Below are 24,111 nucleotides of genomic sequence, written 5' to 3'. Positions count from 1 at the left end.
TAGGACAAGAAATAAAAAAGCCCCAATCCTTAAAAATTACTGAATTAGAATTGAGCTCGTATATTTGTAATGGAAAAGGAGGACTGCTGTAAGAAGCCGAGAAGCAGAAATTTCTTTTTCTATTCTATTAATATTATCTAAACTGTGGCTCCACAATTGGGATACCTGGATACCATCTGTTGCTATATTAAAGGGTATCTTTTATATTTATTTCTACAGTGCTTTCCCCTGAAAATAGAGGCCCTGTATACTTGTATTCAGTTTTCATTTGTGTGTGCGTGATGTGTATGAGCGGGACTGATTTCCAAGCTACCTTTTGGCTTTCTCTAGGGAAGTGAATTGAAGCAAAAGCTGGAAGTTAGGCGCGATTCAATCACACCTGCTGGATTCATTCCAGGTTTATATCAAACATCATTATTAACTGAGGCAGAGAGCAAGAGAGAAAATTACTCTCCACCCTTATGTTCAGGACATTCACCCAAGAGCTGGGACTCCTGGCTTCCTGTTCCAATGAATATGTAATTATTTACACAACCTGGAGCTATGTCAGTGGGACCAGCTTAGACTACCAATGCTCCTTCCTTTCCAACTCATGTCTATGTACATACCCACTCCACACAGTCAGTTATTCAGGGTACAACTTGCAAAGCAGGAGACGTATGCTCACTCCCATACAGGCAGAACAGAACAAAATCCAAGTCTTGCCTTCGGTGAATCTAACCAGCAAGCTACACAGAAGAGGAAGGCACTGCTGCCTGTACTTCTGCTCCTCCAGCTATGTGAATCGTGTTCCTCACTTTTCTTTTATGTTAGGCTTAATGGAATGTTTTGTGTTGAAAACAAAACAAGACAAAAAACCTCTAATACCTCCCAGAAAATCCTCAAGGAAATGCTGATGGGTTTATTTCGGGAAGAAGATGGAAAGAGATTTCATTCCAAATATTCGTTCTATCATTCTCTTCCACTTCAGATGACCAACAGGAAAAGGACACATTTGTAATACAGATATCACAGTGCAAGAAACAGAATATCAGCAATAAGAGGAATAAACTACCTTGTTCTCTAATTCTCACAGTTTCATATGCTGCGCAACACAGCACCTCACCTACTACTCCACCAGTACCTTATCTCTCTATTTCTGGATGCTGATGGGCTCATCTAAAACTTCATTCTGACACTTTGTTATTTGAAAAGCTGCTGTCCTATCACAATGAGAAAACTACATTGGCTGTCGCTCTGTAATGAGGTTTTAATGCATTAGTGCTACTGCTTTGTGTAAAACCATTTGGTTAGCTGTAAAAATTATAACCATATTTGGGTCCGATGAGAACTGCACAGGCTAAACAATCACATTAAGCAATGTCTGTACTCTTCCTCACAAAGGCTTCCATTAGAAAGTAAGTTTGAGGAGTAACAGAGTTATGAAAATGGAGAATGTGCTATCTTATTATGCAACTGATCTCAACTGTTCAGAAAAGGTCACAGATCACGATTAAAAGCCAGAATATAATCAATGTCAAAGAATCCTAGAAATTAAGCTGGTACTGGCTCAAGTGAGTCTAATTTTAGAAGAAAAAGAATAAACTTTTATACTGACATTAACAGTAAGATGTCAGTTGGAAATTGAATTGAAGTCTTACTCAGATCAAAGACACATCTTCAGAATGACTTTAAAACTCCAATCTTTGCTACTAGTAGTTTAAAAAACACTAACCGAGATCTGCATTAGGATCTGTGCTGGTGGTCAAAGGAACATACTGGGAAATCAACTATAAAGAAGAAAAATACAAATCATAAAGGAGAAGGGAAGAAAAGTTACTCCAATTCTATAGTGAATGATCCCTAAAGAGATTTTTATATTAAAAAAAAAAAAAAAAAAAGTGATGAGTTTGGTTCTGGCTCTCCTCCTCTGTCTGGTAGGCACCATCCTTACATCTGGTATTCAGAGAAAGAGGCAATGAAAGACCCACAAAGTGAAGGCTATTTTGGAAACATATGGGAGCTATAGTAATTGACAGTCTGCTTCTACAGTAGTGAAATAAAATGGTCAGTTGTCAGGTAAAATAATCTGGTTTGTGGAGCTTAATCTAAGATAAATGACTCTTTCAAAGACAATGGCTTCTCTTTTCTCTTAGGTGGTTCAGCCTTGAACACCTTGTTACTGATTAGACATAAAGCAGGTGACATGACACTACTGGAAAGAAAAAAAATAACCAATAATGGGATTAATTGTTGTGTTTAAATTGACTTTTATTTAATCTACAAACAAGTAGTGTGGCTTGTATACTCTATCTGAAGCAGAAGAGGGCACAGCTGGCAAAGCCAGTGATAAATCATGCTCACTGATTAAAAACAGTGGTAACATTCCAAAAGTAAAACATGCTGAGAAAAAGATGAACTGACCCACTGCTGAACCTGGCACCGCTGCGTTTGATCTGGGCACTGACACTGTCTTGCTTGGTTCACGTCTCTACTGCATGAAATTCACGGTTGCATGGACACGCTATGTGTATGTCAGCACAAACCTGTGCTGCTGCTGCCTCTTCTGTCACCTCCAGCTGCTGTTCTCTCTGCCATCTCTGTGCTGGCACTGCTGGCACAGCTTGGCTTTGTGATTTTTTTTTTTTTCTGAGTAGATCTTCAGCTGCATCGGTTTCTACCCTGAGGAGGCAATGAGACCTCCCTTAGGGCAGCCGTGTAGATTTTATGCCAGATGGAATTAGTGTCATAATCAGAGCTGCAGAGCTGAGAGCTAAACTCACCTTAGCAATTTTTTCACTTGTTAGGATATTTTTCCAAGGTATAGCAAAAATAGCAAGATATTTGATGCACACAAGGATATTGTCAATTGCTAGACACCCAGCACAGGACTCTCTGGCTTTGGAGATGGATGAGGAATACCTTTACTTCAAAAGTTCTGTAATTTTCCCATGCATTACCACCTCTTAAAACAAAACGTCAAGTTGTGGTGCAATATTAGACTGCGCATATTTACTTAAGGGTATTTACAGGGAATTTCTATGCTTACCTACATAGAAAATACATCTTACCTGCATATATAACTATTCCTATTGCAGCCTCAGTATTTCTGATTGTACATCCACGAAGCAAGAGGCTTTCAATGTTAAAACCGATCCGTTCATGATTTGGCTTCTCCCTAGAAGAAAGAAAATAAAATAAAGCAGTGCCTTTTTCTATTCTAATATAGCATTAAACAAATTTTTGTGTGCATACCTACTTCAACTTGAAATCAAGGAACTGTGAAGGACTTATTTTGCTTGTATTTTGCTCAGCTTCAATAAAGACTCCACTAAGAAGTTACAGAAAAGTCCAAGTATCTCTTTTAAAGACCGCTTGCATGTTTTGTGTATCATGATGTCAATATGAAGCAAGTTTGGCTTTCACTCAGTATCTCATCTGGCAGATTCATTAGCTCATAAATGAAGCCAAGATACATTACGCAACTTCATTCAGATGAAAATCTTTTAGAAGGCTGAGCAGGGTTTGCCTGCCTGTAGAGGTTCAGATGAACACATCTGCACCCTGCAAGAGCCTCTATCTCTGTCAGCCACCGAAGGGCTTCTCATCTTTGTGAACCTCAGTTCGGTTGAAAAGTCTTTAGGCTGAGTCTCTCTCTTCCTCACTCTCACACTGCATGGAAGATATTTCATCCTGGCTGAAGATATCCCATCATACATCAGATCTTTCTGCTAGCAGAACAGACCAATGAAAACTTAATGGAAATTATACGGTCAGTGCTCCATCAGGCAGGCAATTTGTTACTTGCCTCTGAAAATGAAAGCATAAAACTACTTTTGCTCACAGATTTTATTATATACTCTGGTAGGCTCCTCCTGAGATCTTTACCAAAGCTGAGATTTTTCACTTCAGTCACTCCATCTGGTTTTGTGATGTAAATATCAACATCAGAAGATTTTTTTTTTCTAGAAGATATTTTTTTCTAGAATATATATCTTTTACTACTTTCTGTTTGGTATTTGGCATTGCATTTACCAGTAAACTCAAATGGAGGGCAAAGTTAGGTGCTATCTCACGGCTAGGTACAGTCCTATGTCTATGTGCAGCTGCACATGATTATGTGACATCAAACTAGACAAGTGAAAAGGTTTAGGTGCCAACAACCTGCAGCTGGCAAAATTGTAAAAAATAATGCCAGAAACCTGTTTTTCTGGGAATCTAGATCCAACTTTGGTGAACTCATTTAATAGAAGCCTTCTTGCATTCCCCTCAAGCAGAAATTGCTGTGGTCAGGTGTGTCAGGTGGATGTCACTAAGTTCTTTCTTATAATTTTTAGCAGAGAGAGTACTGCTACTGTTTTATAGCAAGGCAACAGAGCCTCAATAATTTATTATGGGTTCTTGGAGAAAAATGTAACGCTCCAAGTAATTTAGCTCAATAGCTCAAATAACAGCAGACCAAAGACGAAACGGTTAGTAAGTATTCTTCACTGGCAAATTCTTTCATCTGCCCCTGAAGCTGGGAGAGAAAGACAGATAATTCCGTATTCCACCAAGCAGGTGAGATCACAGGCATTTCCAAAAGAGATTTCTGTTACAGACTTTCAAGAGATTTGAAGATTTTGAAGCTAGTCCTGGGTTCTAAGGGTGTGTATTTGTGTGTGTTTTCTTGTGACATATCCCCTACATTTCTATAATCTCAGTGCTCTCGTGCCATATTACAGAAGGCTAATTGGAAGGATTGCTTCAGTTTAGATTATACGCAGTGGTCCTCAAATCCAGCAACCACAGCCAGCAATCAATACAAACTTGACCTCTTTTTCCCTTGTAAGATAGCACAGTAGAGAGGAAATGGCGTAGCTATTAGAGGTATCATTCTTACAGGGCATAAATTCTCAAGACCAGATAAAGTACGGGCAGCACTAATGGGCTCTGGTTTTCTCATGTCAGAGGATCTGGCCATTTGCAGCTGCTCCAGGTGCAGCACTCTCAGTGCATTCCTGGAGAGACATTAACTCCTAGTGTAGCTACCAGCAAAGTTAACAAAGCCAGGGCATGGATAGGGGTGCTGGCACATTCATACAGTTAAATTTTTTGCATAATGTGGGGCATGCCTCTTGTCTGGTGCAGCAGGTATTTCAGACAATTCTCTGATGTGATGTGGGAATCAGCACAGACCAACAGCTGCTCTGAAGAGTGCCTTGGGAAAGAGCTGCCCTGTATTGGAGTGTAAGAGAATTTTGGGACATGAGGCATGCCATACAACTTGGCCTTATAGCCAGGGAATGGACATAAATCTGCTGAATTTGCTAGCATAGATTTCCCTTATGTCTGTGCCAGAATTATTTAATGAAGAACGAACATAAAGAACAGAGGATGTGGCTGTTTCCTCGCATGCATAGGTTTATACACACACAGCACCTTTTTGTATTAGTCTAACACATTGGTCCAGTAGGACTTTTCTTGTTTGCTTGCTTTTTCTAGCTTTAAGAAGAATATCAGATTTGTTTGTTAGATCCTGTGTATCTTTTCCCTGTGGCCGTAAATATGAAGAAACTAGAGCCATGCAGCTGAATATCTTTAAACAATAGGAAGGATCTTGATTTAAAATGTAGCCTAGCCTAACCCTCAGGTCAAATGTAAATGAGCCTATGTCTGAATTCTGAAAAGAGCTGAAGCCTTGTGAGAACAGTTTGTATGAAACAACGGCAAATTCAAAATCAAGGCTTGGTTCTGGCTTGACTGGAAGGCCAGATTCTGGTCTACATTTTAAATTGACTTCTGAATCCAGGAATAGATAACAGTGACATCCAACAATTTCTCCAAAATATGTTCCTTCCATCCAGTTCCTCCAAGAGAAATATTAAAGTTCAGATACAAAATCCATTTATGGATACCAAGTACTTACATGTACCCTTTGAATTTATTGAGATCGTTATTAGGCATTTCACAGATGATGGTGTTTTGGAAAAATTCAGGTTCAAACATAGTATTCTGCAAAAGGAAGCACACTGAGAATGAGTGTCAAATCCAATGAGTACCTGCAATACTAAACACAAAGAGCAGCTAAATATAGGCTCCATGATAGTTGGGGGCTGGAGCACTTGCCCTATGAGGAGAGGCAGAGGGCATTTAGCTTGTTCAGCCTGAAGCAAAGCTTCAGAGGGGCTGAGTAAAGATCTGGAATTTTCCCCTCTTGGTTTAACAACTGGTTACAGTGAATGAAGAAAATGCTGTGTATTGGACAGGACATCACAGATGCCAATTAGTGAAAACATCTGTCTTCATTTAAAGTGAACGTAACAAATACTTCAACTTATTTATGAAAGAAAACCAGCCTTCAACCAAAAGCAAGCTCAAATGAAAATAATTTCAGGATTTATCAGGATTTTGAAACATGTTAGAAGAGTTACATTACTGGCCAGGATGGCATAATTATAAAATAAGAGCTCACACATTTGAATAAAAGTATCACATTCAAATAAGACAAAAGCAAGACTAACAGAAAAAACCCCAACCGAATCCAAAAACCAAAGCCCCAAATGAACAAACAAAACCAAGGGAGGGAAAGTGCTAGAATGAGTCCAAACTGCTGGGAAAAACAAAATAAGACAGTGCTTTTCAGGCTAAGTACTCATTCAAAAAGAGCTTGGAGCTGAACTGAGACACACAGTTTGATTTGATTTCCCCTGTGTTCGAGGAAACAGGCTTGGGTTTTGGACTGCGTGAAGCAGTCCAGAAAGCAGATGGTACGAGAGGTATCAGACTGCCCTAAGTGGTGGGTTTTTTCTTAACTGAAAAAGTACACAAAACTTTGATTTTAGGTTAGGAAAATGTAATAAAAATTGTATGTGAGAAATGTGAAAAAGAATCATTATTGCTATGCCATAAAATCTTTAAAAGAACTGAAACTCACTTTAATCCAAAATACTCCCATTAGGAAAGCTGGAAATCAAGTCTGCTGCTGGACGTCTCTACCTTTTTCTGCAGCAAGAGAGACTTCCAGAGATTAGACTCCTTCAGAAACTGCAAATCTTAGGAATCCTTCATAGGAATTCACAAAAAACTTTGCCAGACTGTAAGAAGACTTCCTTATACTGACAGTCCTCAAGTCTCAATTTTTTCTTCACTGTGCTTTAATTTTTACAGTATTTTCTCTCTCCTGGTTATTTTTTCCTGTGCAACAGATATATTCTTTTTATTTTAAACAAAATCTAATTACAAGCAATAGAGAATCTGAACTAAAAAAAAGTGAGAGGAAATATAAAAGCTTGATAAATATAAGGGCATTTTGTATAACTTCTGACCCATGAGGCTGAATATTTTGAGAATCTCTTTTAAGAGATACTGTGCAGATCCACTGTTCAACTCAGTAAACTCAACAGAAAAATCAACACATATTTGGTTGAGCTAGAAATATTTCTACAACAGGAGTACATGAAGATGCAAAAGGCACCTGTATGGCTCATTACTAATGAAGAAAACTAACAGGCTTCTAGCTAGAAAGGGGTAAGCAAGGACGATTCTTCTCTCAAAACTTTTTCTTTCGATGACAAGAATTTTACATTTGAAAATTCAAGTTAGAAAAAGGCATAAAAGGAAAAAAAAAATAAACCTTCCTCTCAGTCATTTACAGGTAGGTGAATTAATTATTCCTAAGCATATCCTAAAACAACATAACAACCCCAGTTCATACATATTTACTTCCTCCTTAAAGAGGTACACTTTACAGACCCAATTAAATCTGAGTAAGTTTTATGCAGCACATAAATTGCAGGAGTAAACAAAGTTCAAAGAACACGGAAGAAGTCAGCACACTAAAACCTGTGCATGTGCTACTTAGCGCACTGTTTCGGTTTTTTTTTTTTTTTTTTTTTAGCTCAAAACCTCAAAGTCTAAAGAAAAAAACTGTGAATAGGCAATCTGATATTAGGAAGAATTTCTTTACTGAAAGGGCTGTCAGGCATTGGAACAGCCTGCCCAGGGAGGTGATGGAGTCACCATCCCTGGAGGCGTTTAAGAAAAGGGTAGATGTTGTACTTAGGGACATGGTTTGGTGGTGTTGGTAGAGCTAGGACAAAGGTTGGACTCAATGATCTTGATGATTTCTTCCAACCGAAACTGTTCTATGATTCTATGAAGCATAATTTGGCATGCGGGGATTTTCTGATTTAAATAAAGACTTCCTCGTATTATAAACAACTGAAACAAAAGTTTGCATTTTGGATGATTGTAGACCAAACTGTTTTCCTCTAAAACGAAAATTCAAAACTTAATGTGTAAACCGTGACTATGTGACACATACAGCATTTTTACCTTTCTATTTAAGTAGTCAGTTTATTGTGCTTCTGTTAAATCTCTACATATTAAAAATTTTCAGTGTTTCTCAGGAAAAGTCCCTCTCCCTTATCATCATTGGCAAGCACTGGAAAAGGTATGCTTTATACTATGGCATCCACAACCTGAGAAAGCCTTAACTGTGCTTGCAAAGTGATTTTCATTTGAACAAAGAGCAAATAACACTGGAGTACAGTACCTGATCACAACTGGCCGTGGAAATGGTGTACTTTTATTTAATTAATCTGGTTTCTCACTGGCAGCTGCGTGCCACCCACCAATAACCCCAAAAGCTCTTCCTAATGTCACTGCTACTAACAGCTAAATAAATGGATGTAATCCCTAGAATTACCTGCCAGGTTTTTGGATTTCCTGTCTGCTGGAGTGATTCCAATGGCACAAAATACTCCTCTTCACACGCTACAACTCCTTAAACTTGTTCTGCGATTTTTGAAAAACTGCCCTGCTATGTTTGAAAAGATATTGAAAAAGGTAACAACTACAACTGTCCCTAAGTCATATTTTATTGTTTACATCAAGTTAATCGAACATGAATCAAAAGAATTTACTAGTAAAATGTTTGTAAAAAGGGAATTTTATGGCCTATGGAAAAAAATTGGTGATTTTTAAGCATTCAAACTTGATCACTTCTAACAATCAAACTGATGTCAAACATACTACTTTAATTTACCTTTTCACATTTTAATTTACCTTAAGTTCCTATTCAATTGCTTATTATACTCCTATAAAAGATTGCATTATTTCATTACAACTTAGCGTGCCTTAGAGCAGTTGAACTGCCATACATCCACCTGCCTAGCAAATGAGCAACGGTATGTCAGCTGCAACAGAGAAGTAGAATCCATAACGAAGCCCGAGGCCACTTTGAAAGGGGACCATGAGCTCTCTTCCAATTTCCATACAGAAATAATCAATAGTAGTGGCTTTGCTGTGGCACACTATGTGCCGTGACAACCTGTGGGGTACGGATGGCTTATACGTAGGAAAGACCTGCTGCTGTCCCCAATGGTGGCACTGTGTGTTGTTGCTTAAGCATCTGCTGGTGCAGTTTGCCGCAAATAACTACTGTCTAAGCTAATCTTCCTTTTTATACAGCCATCTCGGTACCAGAATAACAAAAATTTTTTAGGACAAACTGCTGCTTTCATACAGGGCGTTAGCTCCAACAGCACAACGCTTTCATAGCTGTATCAGCGCAACCAGCCTGTCAGAACTGGCGCACTTCACGGCTGCAGCTGCTGTGCAAATGGCTCAGACCAACCCTGCACTGCAGGGGCTGCCTTTTCAGCAGACTTACCTGGCTGGAGAACCCCGTCACGACTTGTCGCTGTTTGAGGTTGGTCTCCCCGTCAAGGTTGGCAGTCTCCAAGTGACAGATCCCATTCTGGTCAGAGGAGTACAGCAGTAGGATATCAGCTGGGATGGTCTCGTTACACTGCAGCTGCACAAAATCCCCCACTCGGACATCTTTCCAGCACTTCTCAACATAAGCACGTTCTTCCCTGTTGCATTAAAAACACGTCATGGGTGAACAGTGACATCAGGAAGGAAGGCCTCTTGGTTAGAAGGGCTTCAAAAAAAGAAAATGGGGGAGCAGTGGTGGCATAATGCCTTTTTTTTTTTTTTAAATACACAGCACAACAGCTAGAAATTAATGATTTAGACACTTTCATAGTATCACTTCATCATACCACATTCAAATAAAATCTTTACATGGAATAAAAGGAAATGACGATAGAAGTTCTCTTTTTTCCTAACATTAGCCCTATGATCTCCACAGCAAAAGACAGAAAGTTGTTCAGACAAACAGAGGTGTTTTAAAATAGCTCATTCAAGAAATTAGACATTTTATTAAAAAAATTAATTGTTTTTGACTATGTGACTATTTCTCAAACACTTTCTAGGAACAGCATATAGATCCTGAAAGAAGCAAACTGATACCTCAACTATACTTGTTTCAGGTCTTTCCAGTTTGTAACTCTCGAGAGGTAAAATGGTACAAAATCTTGAGCTTAGTGCACAGAAACAACTTAAAAAAGTAGAACAGCAGACAAATGACTCCTTAATATTAAGTAAAAATCATGCAACTAGGCTGAAGTTTAATGGAAAAATTAAGATAAGAAACAAAAAGCTTCTAAATTACAAAAAAAAAAAAGAAAAAAGAAAGGAAAAAGAGCTTATAAGGTTCAAGGAAAAGAGATTACTATTTCATCAATGAAGCAGTGCTCAATGGTTCAGAAAACAGCAAAATTTTTTTGACACTACATTTTCAATAATTGATCCTTCACCTGCTCTTAATCATCTAAGCAAACTGAAAATTGCACAATAAGCTTTAAAATTAGTTAATGGGAAAACTGCATGGGCAACAATGGCCCAGTTCCTCTAACTCTTTGAGAGGAAATTATTTTTTCAATATGAATAATTGAATCATCTTATGACTTGCTCTGTAAGAAGAAAAATGCTCATGATACTTTACCAGACAGACAGTAAAAGGCTTTTTGTAATGACTCAGAGTCTCATTTTTGCTTAAGTTTTTAATCATCGTCATCTATTGCCTGAAGAATACTGTCTTTCAATTAAGTGTCTGTATCATGAGGAGGGAAGCAGTGATATAGCAGATAAAGTGTTTTGCTACAGTTCAAAGCACACATCCAAGCATTGCTTCAGAGCCAGGCCAAAGGCTGGCTTCCTGCTAACCTACTTTCCTGGCCTTCTGTAAACGAGAGCCAGCCATGATGCTGTCAGGCAAACCGTTGCACTTGGCTGATATCCTTATCTGTAAAACAACATGAAATAACAGCTTCCTGCAAAGGTTATGCACACAGTTAAATTCCGTGTTTTTCCCAGTGGTATCCACTTTTTATTAAAAAAAAAAAAAAAAAAGCCAAACTCCCAAACACCCACAACCTAAATATTTAAATCCCTTCAATGCTAGATGTGAAGTGCTTACTAAATAATGGTATTGTGGCAATAATTTTTCCTTCTTATATTAATTTTTCATTCCTGAATTTTTCTTTCTTCTTCTGTCTGACTCTATTTATCTGCACATCCTTTTTTCTTTTGTGCAACAACAGACATAAAAGACCACACTGAAGAACAGAAGTTTGTTGTAAGTTAATTTGATGTTGCTGTACATTTAAAAAAAATTCCAGATCAATGTCTATTTGAAAAGTATTTAAGTAGGTGCATGTTGAGTATTTATTGCTCTACAAATTAGATACTAATGTTAATACAGCAAATCAACTGAGTAACTATGAATCCCTCCCACGTCAAACACTTTCTGGGTAGAACTTAATTTGTTTGTTTAAAACATAAAAATGAGAGTACAGAAGCAGTTTAGAGCAAGTAGATGGCTTAGACATTTAGATGCCATGTGTGGTTTGCATATAATGTTTGCTATGACTTCTGCAGGGCAATCCTACCTCTCTGTACGTCAACTCTTGCACAATTCTGAAGTTTATAGAACACACTCCTGATTTTTTGTGCTCATAAAATGCTATTGAAGGGCCTTGCCCAGCTGGCTGTCTTCCCCAACAGCCTAAAGAAACCAGGTTAGCAAAAATAATTCAGAGAAATCACAGATATGCAACATTTTTTCAATAATTCCTTATACATTACACATAAAGCTTCAGGTTCTGCCCATTCACTAATTACAGAGGAGACTGAGTCAGAAAAGCCAAATGACCTCTTTCAGATCGGAGGAAAAGTCTTAGCACACGGACTAGAGTTCAGGAATTGCTAGAATCCCAGACCTGCATTCAGGTGAACAGACTGTCCCTTTCTCCCAATGAGCATTGAATTTGGTAAAGAAACACATTTTCTTTTCCTGAAAGAACTATTCAGCTGGAGCTGTAAGCTTAACAATTTCCTACAGTACAAAGGTTTTCTACAGCTTTGTAGAGAATTACCAATGGATGAAAGGAAGAAAAGTTCTTCACGTAGTACCTGGTACACCCCACAGGAGCACTGGCCCAGTTGCCTAACAAGATTTTTCAAATGAAGCAGTTTCCTTTAAGCAATTTCTGCAACTGCAAACACTGACCATTTTCTGTTCAGTGATGAAAGTTCATAGCACGAGCTCTGGTTGCTAAATAAACAGGAGCTTCATAAATCTAAGATAGTCTGATGAGAAACAAATAAAAAGCGCAAACACCTTCATCCAACAAAATAAACAAGATGGTGTGATTTTCAATAGGTGGAAAGCTGGAAATCTGGTTTGTAGAGCATGTGGCATGTCAAAGACGCTATCTAAGATAAAATTTTCTCAGTATCTTCTCTCCTTTACCAGTCAATTTATCAACAGCACATTTAAAAAGCGTTCATTTGATGTCCTGGGATAACAGTTAGCATGATAATGCCCATCAGAGGATAGTGTCAACAAAAAAAAGACAGTTAGCCTTGAACAGTCGAAGTGAAGTCTGCCAGAATGTGTTATCGGACTCATCATATCTGACCAGAAGGCCTGAACTAAACAGGCTTTATGAAGTCACTTCTGGGAAGGAAGGATCATGAAAAAAAATCCTGCTGTGTCTGAAGACTGTTGGCGAACATGAATAAATTATTGACTTTGTGTCAACAATCTCACTGGGTCAAAATGGATGGTGAATGGGAGCAAATAACAATTATTGTTCTGCCTCTCAGAGGAGATTAAATAAAAGCCATTTTTCATGTGCACTCCACAGCATGCCTACGAGTTCTAGACCGTCTTACAGAAAGATCTTTAGAAATCTTTATCACCTACAAGTATCATATCAGCCAATTATCTTAATGAGTTGTTTCCTTGAATCACTGCAAGCTACATCTCAGGATTCTTTGCAGCTTGAAGTAGAGACATTGTTTGCTCTACGTTTCACCTCCTAAATTGCCACAAGGTTACAACACTTAGGAAAAAAAATAGTATCTGTGTCACACAGAGACAGAACCAAATGTTTGTACTTTATTGTATGTAAATTCACTAGAATGAATTTTCACTGTGAAAATGGCCCCTCTCAGGCATCACCTACTTTATAAAAAATGCTAATGTTCTGAGATTCTCAGTTCTACACAGACAACAGATAGAATCACACAGCTACTTACCCTTTGCAAATAGAATACCCCCACATTTTTATGCTATCAAAGATTAAACCAACTTTTGTATGGAAAAACCTCACGAAATGTTTTCAAAGACTACTTCATGGCCACAACCTCATGATTAGGAGCTACTGCTGTAGAACTTTGAAAAACTAACAACAAAGGAGCAGATTTAGAATTTAAGGAAGGCACTAGACTGGAAAAGAACTGATTCTGAAACCTGTTCATAGGTCAGAGTACAGCACAACTTGGCTGATAGTATTCCTGAGCTAGAGATCCTATCTGAGCAAGAGAAGGTCCTGTATGGTCTGTGCCAATTCATCACCAGCTTCTGCCACGTTACCATTGGAGTAGCTGGGAAGGTTGTTTTTGTGACAGGGACATCAGCCCAGCTGCATCAGTGACGTCATTTAGCAGAGGCCTGTCCTGTAAAAAGCCCTCATTAGCAAGCAGCTATAGCCTTTTCCCCATAGCCCCAAACTCTCTCTCAGGATTTGAATACTACTTTAAAACAGCAATATGCATCTTTTAAAGATAACGACACTGATTTTTTTCTGAAGTCTAATAAAATACATCCTTAATTATACCGTTTTGGCATTCCAAATTCCTTAATGTTAGCAACAGATCCTATCTTTTTATGTGCTAAAGCATCCTAACAAGGAAGTTATTCTCTCAATGGTAAAATAAGCCTATATTCAACTCTCATAATGAATTCAAGTTTTTGTGAAGTTTAAGTAAGTACCAGAACTTTCTAAATGTATTATATATCCATATACAAGGTTTTCGATTTCTTTTAGCTCATCTTTTTAAATCTCTGTCTTGATTGTATAATGACCTGTACCAAATGAAGAAATAAAATAATATAATAAATAAGTATATATACTTAATATAATATGTAAGTAAAAATTATTTTGAAAACACATTTGCTTAGAACTACTAACTTGCTGCTCTTTGACTTTCAAGTGCTGCTGCCTGGACCAGCTGAGGGTTGAAAACTTAACATTTTTCTTTTGTATTTAGTCAGTTCAGCATGTCACATATTTCTTCACCATACAACCAGCATGCTCACCATAAGATAAATTCACATTTTAATTATTTCTTCACAATTTTGGTACTCCTGGTTTCGAGCAATTGCATGGTGACATAACAAACCTGAGTGTACTGTTGGTTAAGGTCATTTTCTCAGCTCTCTGGAAGTTTGAAGAACCATAGAACCATTAGGTTGGAATAGACCTCTGAGATCATCTAGTCCAACCGTTGACCTAACACAATTCCAGAGTACCTGAAGTACATACAAAAGTTATGCAGATGACAGCAGAGGATGCCCACTGCCAGAGATAGTCCCACAGAGAACAATAGTCATGTTTGACATTAAGTAAGGGAGTGGCACTGGATCTTTCTTGATGGATAGTGAGTTGCAATAATAATGTAGCAAATAATAATCCTGCAGTCGTAAATTATTCATATTGATACATTTATAAGAAATAATTCATGTTTCAATTGATCTAAGTTCATGCTTTGTGGCTGTCATAGGAATGCACCTTCAGCCATGCAAGGCCTGGAGATCTTCAGCCTCCAGCTGATGAAATTCATGTGCTGTACAGAGAAGGCACCACTGAGGTGTAGAAGCCTTGATATTGCTATGTCCAAGAAAACTGACTGCAATTTTGCCTGAGGGAATGTGGTGGGACTTCAAGCGGGCCACAGGCTTTAGACTCTTTTATTTTTTGGTGTGTAAAATGAACCAACTAAAGCCTGCAGCAGGCTCCTAGTCTTTAAAGTTATGCATTGTTAGAAAACAAAAAAATGATAAAGCAGAAAAAAAAGGCTCTTTAACAAGTGTTGCTGAACAAGACTTTAAATGAAAGCATTGGCAACAAATACCTTTTTGCTTACTGTGCCCTTGGCAGAAAGTTATTTTCCTCTCATGCTGCTTTTTACTCTACAAACTTTCAGGTTCGCCCTGGGTGGAATGAACTGCACATGATATTTCCAGGGTGCAGGGAAAAGTTGTCTTTTTTCTTTTACTTCTGAGATTTCACAGTAGGTCAATTCCTCTTTTCAAGGGTGCTCACTACCCTTCTCTGCTATCTTCCAGATGCCACAGACCTCTGTTTCATCACATATCCCTGGCCATTGCCAGTTGCTTTTCCAGACATGGGAGATGCAATCTCTCCTCCCTTCAGGAAGTTCAGCTGATTGAGCATATGAAGGAGATTGAATCAGAAAGGCAGCCTTCGTCTTCCCTAGCCAGCCTCCCTAATTTTAAGAAAGTTTAAAGTATGCTATATATACATTAGTCCGTAGGCAAGCAGATCTCCATTGCTGTCATAGAAATAAATGACAACACTGAATTACAAAACTTCAGTTGACTGAAATATTTTAATTCTCTTTCAAACTGCTCCGTCCAGCTTAAGCCACTTTCAACTTTTCAGCTCTTGGCAATTCTGACTTCATGCAACACAGAGATGAGTTCTTTGGTTTTTTTTCCCTTATTTCCACATCACTGCTCTAGGACTAACCCAGATTTAGTGCTGATGCAGAAATCTTTAAATGTTCTAAAACTTTACACTAAGCAGATAAAAAGAGTCACAGAGAAGATGAGCCTGAATATTTTGTATCACAGACATCAGTGGACCGACAGAGGAAGAGGAGATTGATGCTTGCAGGAACTACTTGAAAACCACAGGGCTCGAAAGCATCACAGAGGCACTTTCTATTGAAAGAGTAATCAAGCTATATCATTTAGGATTCCTCTTGACTTACCTAGTTATCCAACAGCTCCATAGGATGATTCAAAGCATATGAACTAGGCTCCTCTGAATCACTGTCTTGAATATGCAAGTTTAGGTGCTTAAAATTAAGCAATATGAATAGCTTAATAATGTTTTTAGGGCTGCTGCTGTCTGATGTACATGCATTCAGTCAAGTGTGGTGTTGTACCATCTTGAACTGTGCATAGTCCTTGCATTTGTATGTTAGTGCCTACTGAAACACTGAGAAAAAATTAGGTTAAATCTTCCAGAACTGTGAAATTGATGTAAAAACTTGTCTGGATGCTATGGAGTATTTACAGACAATTATAACTTAATCCTACGGGTATATCAGGTCCAAGCCACACCTTAATTATGTATCAATAGTTCCTTGAACATTATAGGACTTCAAGAAAATGAAATAATAGCTTTTAGCAACTGTTGGGTTGTCATTCACTTGCAGGTTTGTATATTACATTCAGTGCTGGCCCCTGTTCTTAGTAAGTTAATGACAAACTGGAAAGAGTCCAGAGAAAGTAACCACAGCAGGTTGGAGGGACTGACAAGAAAGAGGAAAAGTGTGATCTGTATACAGTTACTGACAAAAAAGTGTCTAGGTGTAACAAAATGAACATGATAAAATCACCCATATTTGAAGATCATAATTAAACGTTATGGATGAAGAATAACTAATTAGGGTTGCATGGAACCAGGTGACTCGAGGAATTTAAATGCAACTAAAGAGGGATAATAAAGCATGGTATCATAGAAAATGTTTTGACAATCACATTTTATAGTAATGGAAGTCCTCTTGCTTGGAAAATTTAAAAGCAGACAAAGTCTATTTTAAAGAATACCAGGAGAAAGGAGTCAATTAAACATAGGTCTGTGCCATCTGCAATTGAATTGTTTGTTCTCTTGTATTAGTGTTGTGCGATTCGTTCTGACAGCACAAGAGTTTGTATACAATTATTGTGATTCCCGAAGTTTTGGTTCAGAAGTTAAAATCTCCACAATCAAACATTAGACCTAAGTTACTGCATCTCCCCAAGACACGTTAACGCCTATTAATTTTCTCCCATTTTCTCAATTAAACATTCTTTAAATATACTACTTGAAGTGTCTTCTCCTTCATTTGACTAGTAGACTAGATTTCCCATTCCAGCTGACCTCTGTGAAAAAAAAATTAGAAGAAATGTGTTTACAGGGTGGCCTACTTAAATTCAATTTCCCTTGCTCTATATTGAAAGAAAGCAAGTTACTACATTTCCCCTAGTCTTCAAGAAAGTTTTGGAGAAAATTCAGCATTTGGAGAAGATTGTTCTGCATTCGCATTTCTTTTGGAACAGGAACCAGAGTTCTTGTTAATGAAATCTGAAATAAAGACAACATACTCTCCAAGATTAACTCTTAAAATCTAAGTAATCTTTCTTCTTAGGATGGAAGATCAGTTGCTCTATTTGAAAGAATTCTTTGCTGCCACAAGATTAACAAAAGTTGAAGTGTCTTAAAAAAATGCTTTCACCTGTGTTAAAAAATTACCCACAGCAGATGATTCATAAGGAAGAAAATTAGAAGACATCATGCTCTTCCATGACTTTGCAGCTAGCAAGAAGAACAAGAAATATCAGCTTCCCAAAGTGTTGCAGAAGCCTGGACAACATTATTCATGATATAATAAGCTGTAGCTAATGATCTGATGGTAATTGTAATTACCTATGATTTTTCCAGAAAGGATGAATGCTATAGTCTGAAGCTTTCCTCATTTTCCTTTCCTTTACATAAGCTTTTTGGGCCATAAAACTTTGGTGAAAGACAAGATTTATTCATAGATTGAAGTCTTTTTTATGAGATGGGATAACCAATTTTAAGACAGGTCCACGTTAAGTTTCTGCATCAGAAAGTACTCAAGGCTATAACTGGAATCTGGATCTGAATATATGTTGTAATTCCATGATGGACATTTTTCTCTATGTTTAGCCTGTGTCTGGGGCTAGGCTGTAACAGTTGCTCTATCACCCAATGACCCTTCACCAGCCAGGAAGGGGAACTGGGAAAAGGAGAGGACACCAGTGGGTTGAAGGGAAAAGAGATTTAGTGAAACAACACCAATACCAACAGAGGTATGCAAAGTTATACTCAGCTAAATGAATACACAGCGGTCACAATTGAGAGGAGAGCAGCCCTCAGGACCAGGGAGAAGCCAGAGGAGGAGCAGGAAGTGAAGAAACTCCTGCAGGACCCCCAGGTAGAACTCTCCAGCAAACCTTCCCCCTTTATACTGAGCATGACATTATGGAATGGGCTACATCTGTAGTTGAGTCCAGCCAGCTGCCCTGGCGGACTCAAAACTGCTAACAGCCTACCTAGCATGGCTGGCCCATGATTCTATCCCAACCAAACCAGGACACTTATACAAATCAAGTTTTATTGTATTTCCCACTTCTCATTTTCCCATGGTAAAAGACTTTCAGATATAGATTAACATGGTTGCTTTCTGCACAGAGGAAATAAATAAGATTCCTATGCAGATTCACTCATTAGTATCTGCTGCACCACTTATTCCCTTTCATACTGGTTTTAACAAGTGTTAACAAATAATCCATTGTTTCATGGCTTAACGCAACACTGAAAAGATTAAAAAGTCCAAGGAAATTGCAATCTCAAAGATAGACACAAGAGGCAATTTTGTCATCCTACCCAAAAAGCTACAATTCTTGACAGTCTTCATGGTGGAAGAGAAGAAATCTTAAATGAACAATATTTAGACACTTGTAAATGTCTGCTTTTTTGGACAAGTTGGCAAGGAGAGCAGTGCGATTTTGTTTCTGACAAGTCATTATCTATATGTGGGGATAAGTTTAGCCCTCAAACAAGCAAATCCATTGTTTTCCTGTTTAACCAGCAGGATATAAAAATAAAAATCTGACAAACACATGCAAGAGAAACAAACAGAAATGACAGCACTGTGTGATAAAAGCCAGAGTTCTGCAAGATCTTGCTTGTGAAAGCGTACATTATATAAAGCACTGTTGATTGATTTGAAGGATGACAGGCAACATTCACAGAGAGGGGAAGTTTTACTCTTCTGACTCCCAGATGTGATATTTTAACAGGAAGAAGTAATTTGCTACTTTGCTGAGAGAACAGTTTTGATACAATAAGACAAAATTTTCAAACTTCTGAAACTCCTAAAACCAAGAGGTCATGAAACATTTTGAAGTGAACACAGAGACATGTAATTAATTCATTTAGAAATGGCTGAACAGGGGCATATATTACTATCTCCCATTTCTAAACTGCATTTTTACAGTTTTATTTGACATACCACCTGGTAAAACAAATACAACTGAAAGCTAGTCTACAGTGCAGAGTACAAAATTAAATGTAGTTCAAATGGCTAAGTTTTTAAGAGTTTTCTTGGCATCTAAGAATGCAAATAGGTCCCATGACAGATCTTGTTCTGTGCTACCTTATATAGACAGAATTAAGCCTTCTTGAAAATTTCTTAGAAATATGGGTGCCTGTAGCTACTTAAGCACCTGTTTTCACTGCACTCCATGTTTAAGAGACCAATAGCCACACCAGTACCATGAAACTTAGACTTACCTTCCCAGAGGTTTGAACAAAAAAAGAAATATCTTTCCCTGTATCAGAATAAATACCAGGTGATATACAGTTACTATGACTTTTCCATTTCACTTAGTCACTGTGATTTTCCAGTTGTTATTTATGAATTTTTTAAACAAAAAACCTCCCCATTGATAAAAGATCTCAAGCCAACTTTTTTTTGGTAACAAAAGCTGTACAAAACTCACCTGCTGTAAATGTAACATGCCATATGATTGATTTCTTTGTCTAATTTATACCGCCGAAAGTCCTCCCAAGCATCTTTAATGGCTGTAATGGCCATTATAACACAAATTGGGATCACAGAAACTTCTGGTTGGAAAGCATTCACCACTGGCACAAAATTCAGCAGTGCAATGCCCACAAAATAAATATTGGCAAAACGGTGAAACTGCTCATAGATATTTTTAGGGAGGAAAGTCAAGATGGTGTATTTTGTGGTCTTAATTTTATTGGAGTCATAGTATCTATTTGGATTTTCCTTCCACTTCTTACTTCCAAAGGGCAAATTGGAGATGATAACTCGTTTATTTTCATTTTTCTTCTTTCTTTTCTTTACTTTTCCTCTCTTCTCCAGCTCTTCATTTTGGATTTCAGTGTCTTGAGCACAACATTGGCAACAGACTTCCTTGAAAAAATGCTTTTTCCATATCATACGAGAGAAGCAGCCTGGAACACTTTTCCTTGACATCTTGCTTCCTCTCAAAAAGTAGCCTCAATTAGATAACCAACAAAGTTAGAAAAGTTCGATAATCCAAATAAACTCCCAAGTGGTGAAGAGAAGATTCAAGATGTCTGAAGCCCAGGGCTGGCACGCTCCTTTGACTCCAACCTCCTCCTGCCTAGGGGACAGGTATCATCGTGACTCAGCTCCACTGGGTCCTAGAGCCTGCTGGGGAGGCTGCACCTCACATATGACAAAAGCATCCTGAATGTTTTGTTATTCCTGTTAGCGTATGCCTGGAGGCCCTTTTCAGAGCAATTCCCTAGCACCGACTATCTGCTCACATGAAGTGTTTCTGTTTTAACACGGAGCAGCGACAACGGTAAGAACGTACACATAATTTTCATAGTTCACTCCATGAGTTTCAGAATCATTTTACGAGCCTAGGAGTTGCCAGGAAGTTCAAAGGTAATGGGCAGAGCTCTGTGTCCCAGAAGTCAACAGAAGATTGCTGTAAGCCTCAGTACAGACAGTAATTCTGTCTTTTACTTCCTCTATCTACTATTTGTTTTCATGACCATAACGTGGATTATTAAATAACCAACCAACTTCCATTCCCGCAAACCAAGCAAACCTATGATTTGGGAGTTGCAAGAATTATAGCTAGACAAAGGCAATAGAAGGGCAGTTTGCCTAGATTGCCCCTCAGCCTGATCCTTCTCCTCTGATAGACTTCCTGGACACCCAAAGTGTCCCTCTTTCACCCAGTAATCCCTTGCAGCCTCTCATTTCTTCTTCCCCATGGGTCCTTGTGCCTTTGACACATAAGCATGTATGCATAGATGAGGCCTAATTTCCAAATGAGCTAATGAGATATGTACAAACCGTAGTATTTTTTTTCTCTATAGCCTAGGCTTAGAGAGAGGTAAAAAAAGGAAGAAACTCTAAACGATTAAACTTCTTCTAAATGAAAACTCCTATCTATTGCATTATGTAGTGACAAGCTAAGTAGTCTCAAGTCAAGTTAGTACTTGGACAAGAAACTCTGATGAAATCGAAATGTTGCAATAAGAATTGCACATGAAAATACTTCTTCCTTCTGAGTCAGTACGGAGCAAACATCACAGCTTACTGTGGGGGTTGTACCATCTCCAAAGCGAAACTGTGCTGTATTGATCACCTGTGTTTACTGGAAGTCCTAGGGATTTTTTTTCAGTTCCTGTTGTGCTTCACCCTGAATGTAGTTGATAATTAATTTTTGTATTGATGGTTTTAGCGTGAAACGTCTAAAAGACACTGCTCCAACTTGTTAAACAGCCCCAGTAATACTTTCCGGACTTGGATACATTTCATTTTTCCTCCAGATCCTTCTGCCACCTGGAGAGGATGTTGTGTGTGTTGGCAAGCTGATTTGGACTTGGAATGAAAACCTGTATATCAGCACACACTGCTGTGGTATGAAAAAAACCTTCAATATTAGGTGACTTAAGTGAGATAAATGAGACATTTTTAAAGGTAGAACAAAATTATTTTATAATAGCTTTTCCCAACTTACTGTACTCCGAAGTATCAGTGAGAAAATTACTGCAAAATCAGATGAGCAGTTTCCACCACATCAAATGCAAGGAAAAATAATTGGGTTAGTTTACTTACTTGTCATATACCCTGGTTTTAGAGAAGTTTATCATCTTATCAAATTGGTATTTTCTATAGTCTTCAATAGCATCCTTAATCATACTGGCAAGCAGCACCGCAATCAGAGGCATCATAGTAATCTCCCTATGGAAGACTTCCACTTGTGGGAACCAGTTCAGAACCACCAGAAAGAAGAAATAAAGATTACCCAGTCTGAAAAAGTATAACATAAATTAAAATTAGTCAGAAATAAGAATGAGCCCTTCTCTTAATGAACATCCCCCATTTTGTGACAAAAGGACATTCATAATTTCACTCCTCTACCCTTCTCTTCCTTTCCCAGAATGAACTAATCAATTGCTTAACTGAGATGCTATTTTTTTTCTTTAGAAGAGCCTGAGATATATATTCGTAATATAATAACTACCTCAATTTTTCCACATATTACAAACACTCTTTATCTCTAGGAGGTAAAACTTCTTTAATGACCCTCCACTGCCTCAGTCTTGACAATAAGTGCAAAATCAAACAAAAGCCAAAAAAAATCTTACAAAAACTGAACCAATGTAACAGAATGGGTGCAAAAACGCACATGCTCAGAATTATGGAAATGTCCCCGTCAGGAATCCATGGAGGATTCCACAGGTGGAAGGTCAAATTATGAACGTGTAATATAATACATAGAATGAAAATTTCAAAGCTAGAGATGGATATACAATTTTAATTTATGTTTATCATAATGATATTTCCCTGTGCATCTTGTTGACAAGTTTTATTATGCTGGGGGGGGTACATAATTTCAAACCAGCACTTGGAAAGGAACCTGACCTAGCACTTGCATATGCATGCACAGTGTTTATATGTGGGTAGACAAAGTCACTTGCATTCTATTAAAAATGTACCAAAATTAATCTATGAGCCTCTGAACTCTACAGATTTTCATAGGTGTCTCAACACATCCAATGAATGTTCTTACAAGTTAGAAGTGTATTCAACACAGAGAGGTTTTTTAATTAAAACCTGGAAATTTTTTATATAGAAAACTATTCCAGCATTCAAACAAGAAAGCTGGCCACAGCATCGGTTAAGCACACCTAGCATTTACTTGCTTTACACCTCCATTTCAATGTGAATCAAGTGACATTTGGTTACAAATGATCATCACCTAAATTTTGGTAATGTGGCAACTACAAAAGCAGCCCTTCTCCATCGCCGTCAAATCTATTTTTTTTCAGAGAGTGTTCTCAAATCGCATATATCACTGAATGATTTTTTTTACCTGTGAAACTGCTCAAAAATATTTTTGGGCAAAAAGGTGACCCACGTGTATTTTGTGGTCTGTATCCTGTTTCCAGAATAAAATACTGAAGCTTGTTTCCAGTCTTTCCACTGCCTCCCATTGTCAGGAAACACAATCCTCCATTTGTTTAAGTTGACTTTTGGTTTGTCTCTGACAGCAAACAGCAGTGGTGTCGATTCTGATAGAGTCTGGGAAGGACTTTCAGCTCCTAGTCGCTGCCAACGGTACAAAGCAGAGTCCACAGACAAAGCCATTCACAGCAGGGATGTCAGGCTGAAAGACAAATGCATGACAAGGACTGAAAACCAATTCCATTCTAGTAGAAAATTCCCTTCACGTCTTGCTAGCAGAGGTTTAAAGCAGCAAACAATACTCCTGTTCAGTGCATTGCATGTTCAGTCTTTGAGCCCAGCACTTTCTGCAAAGAATGTGCAGAATAAAAGATACAACAAAATCTTCAATATGGAAAAATCTATTTTTATCTCTGGGGGAAAAAAAATCCCAAATCTATTTCCTGTGTGTTGTAACAGCAAACTAACATAGATAAAGCCAATTTAACAGAGGTGAACAATAGCTTTTCCGTCACCAATTCTGTATCATTTTCCTCAGTCATAAACTGCCACCAAATCTATTCAGGCATTTTCTTCAAACGTCTGACTTTCTTACAATACTTTTTGTATTCACACTTACTTACAAAAGGATCGGTTCAGGTGTTGAATCTT

At 38.0% G+C, this 24,111-nt stretch overlaps 1 protein-coding gene across 2 annotated transcripts in view; it reads right to left on the bottom strand.

Moving 5' to 3' along the window:
• Positions 1-23,679, bottom strand: part of ATP10B (ATPase phospholipid transporting 10B (putative)) — a 53,895-nt gene extending 30,216 nt beyond the window's left edge. The window contains exons 1-5 of one of the 2 annotated variants that reach the window (XM_086470938.1): positions 23,369-23,679; positions 22,108-22,302; positions 9,635-9,839; positions 5,888-5,973; positions 3,051-3,157 (exon numbers count right to left, since the gene is read on the bottom strand). In XM_086470938.1, the coding sequence (XP_086327064.1) occupies positions 3,051-3,157; positions 5,888-5,973; positions 9,635-9,839; positions 22,108-22,302; positions 23,369-23,643 (868 nt within the window). In that variant the 5' untranslated portion in view covers positions 23,644-23,679. Of the gene's footprint in view, positions 1-3,050; positions 3,158-5,887; positions 5,974-9,634; positions 9,840-19,978; positions 20,482-22,107; positions 22,303-23,368 lie in introns of those variants that run through there. The other variant, XM_086470939.1, reaches the window with a different exon arrangement.
• Between the last annotated feature and the right edge of the window lie 432 nt (positions 23,680-24,111).

The sequence above is a fragment of the Leptosomus discolor genome, chromosome 10, assembly GCF_034619465.1.
Source record: "Leptosomus discolor isolate bLepDis1 chromosome 10, bLepDis1.hap2, whole genome shotgun sequence".
Taxonomy (NCBI): Eukaryota; Metazoa; Chordata; class Aves; order Leptosomiformes; family Leptosomidae; genus Leptosomus; species Leptosomus discolor.
Note: the sequence above shows the minus strand (reverse complement) of the source record. Positions and strands in the feature narration are given on the sequence as shown.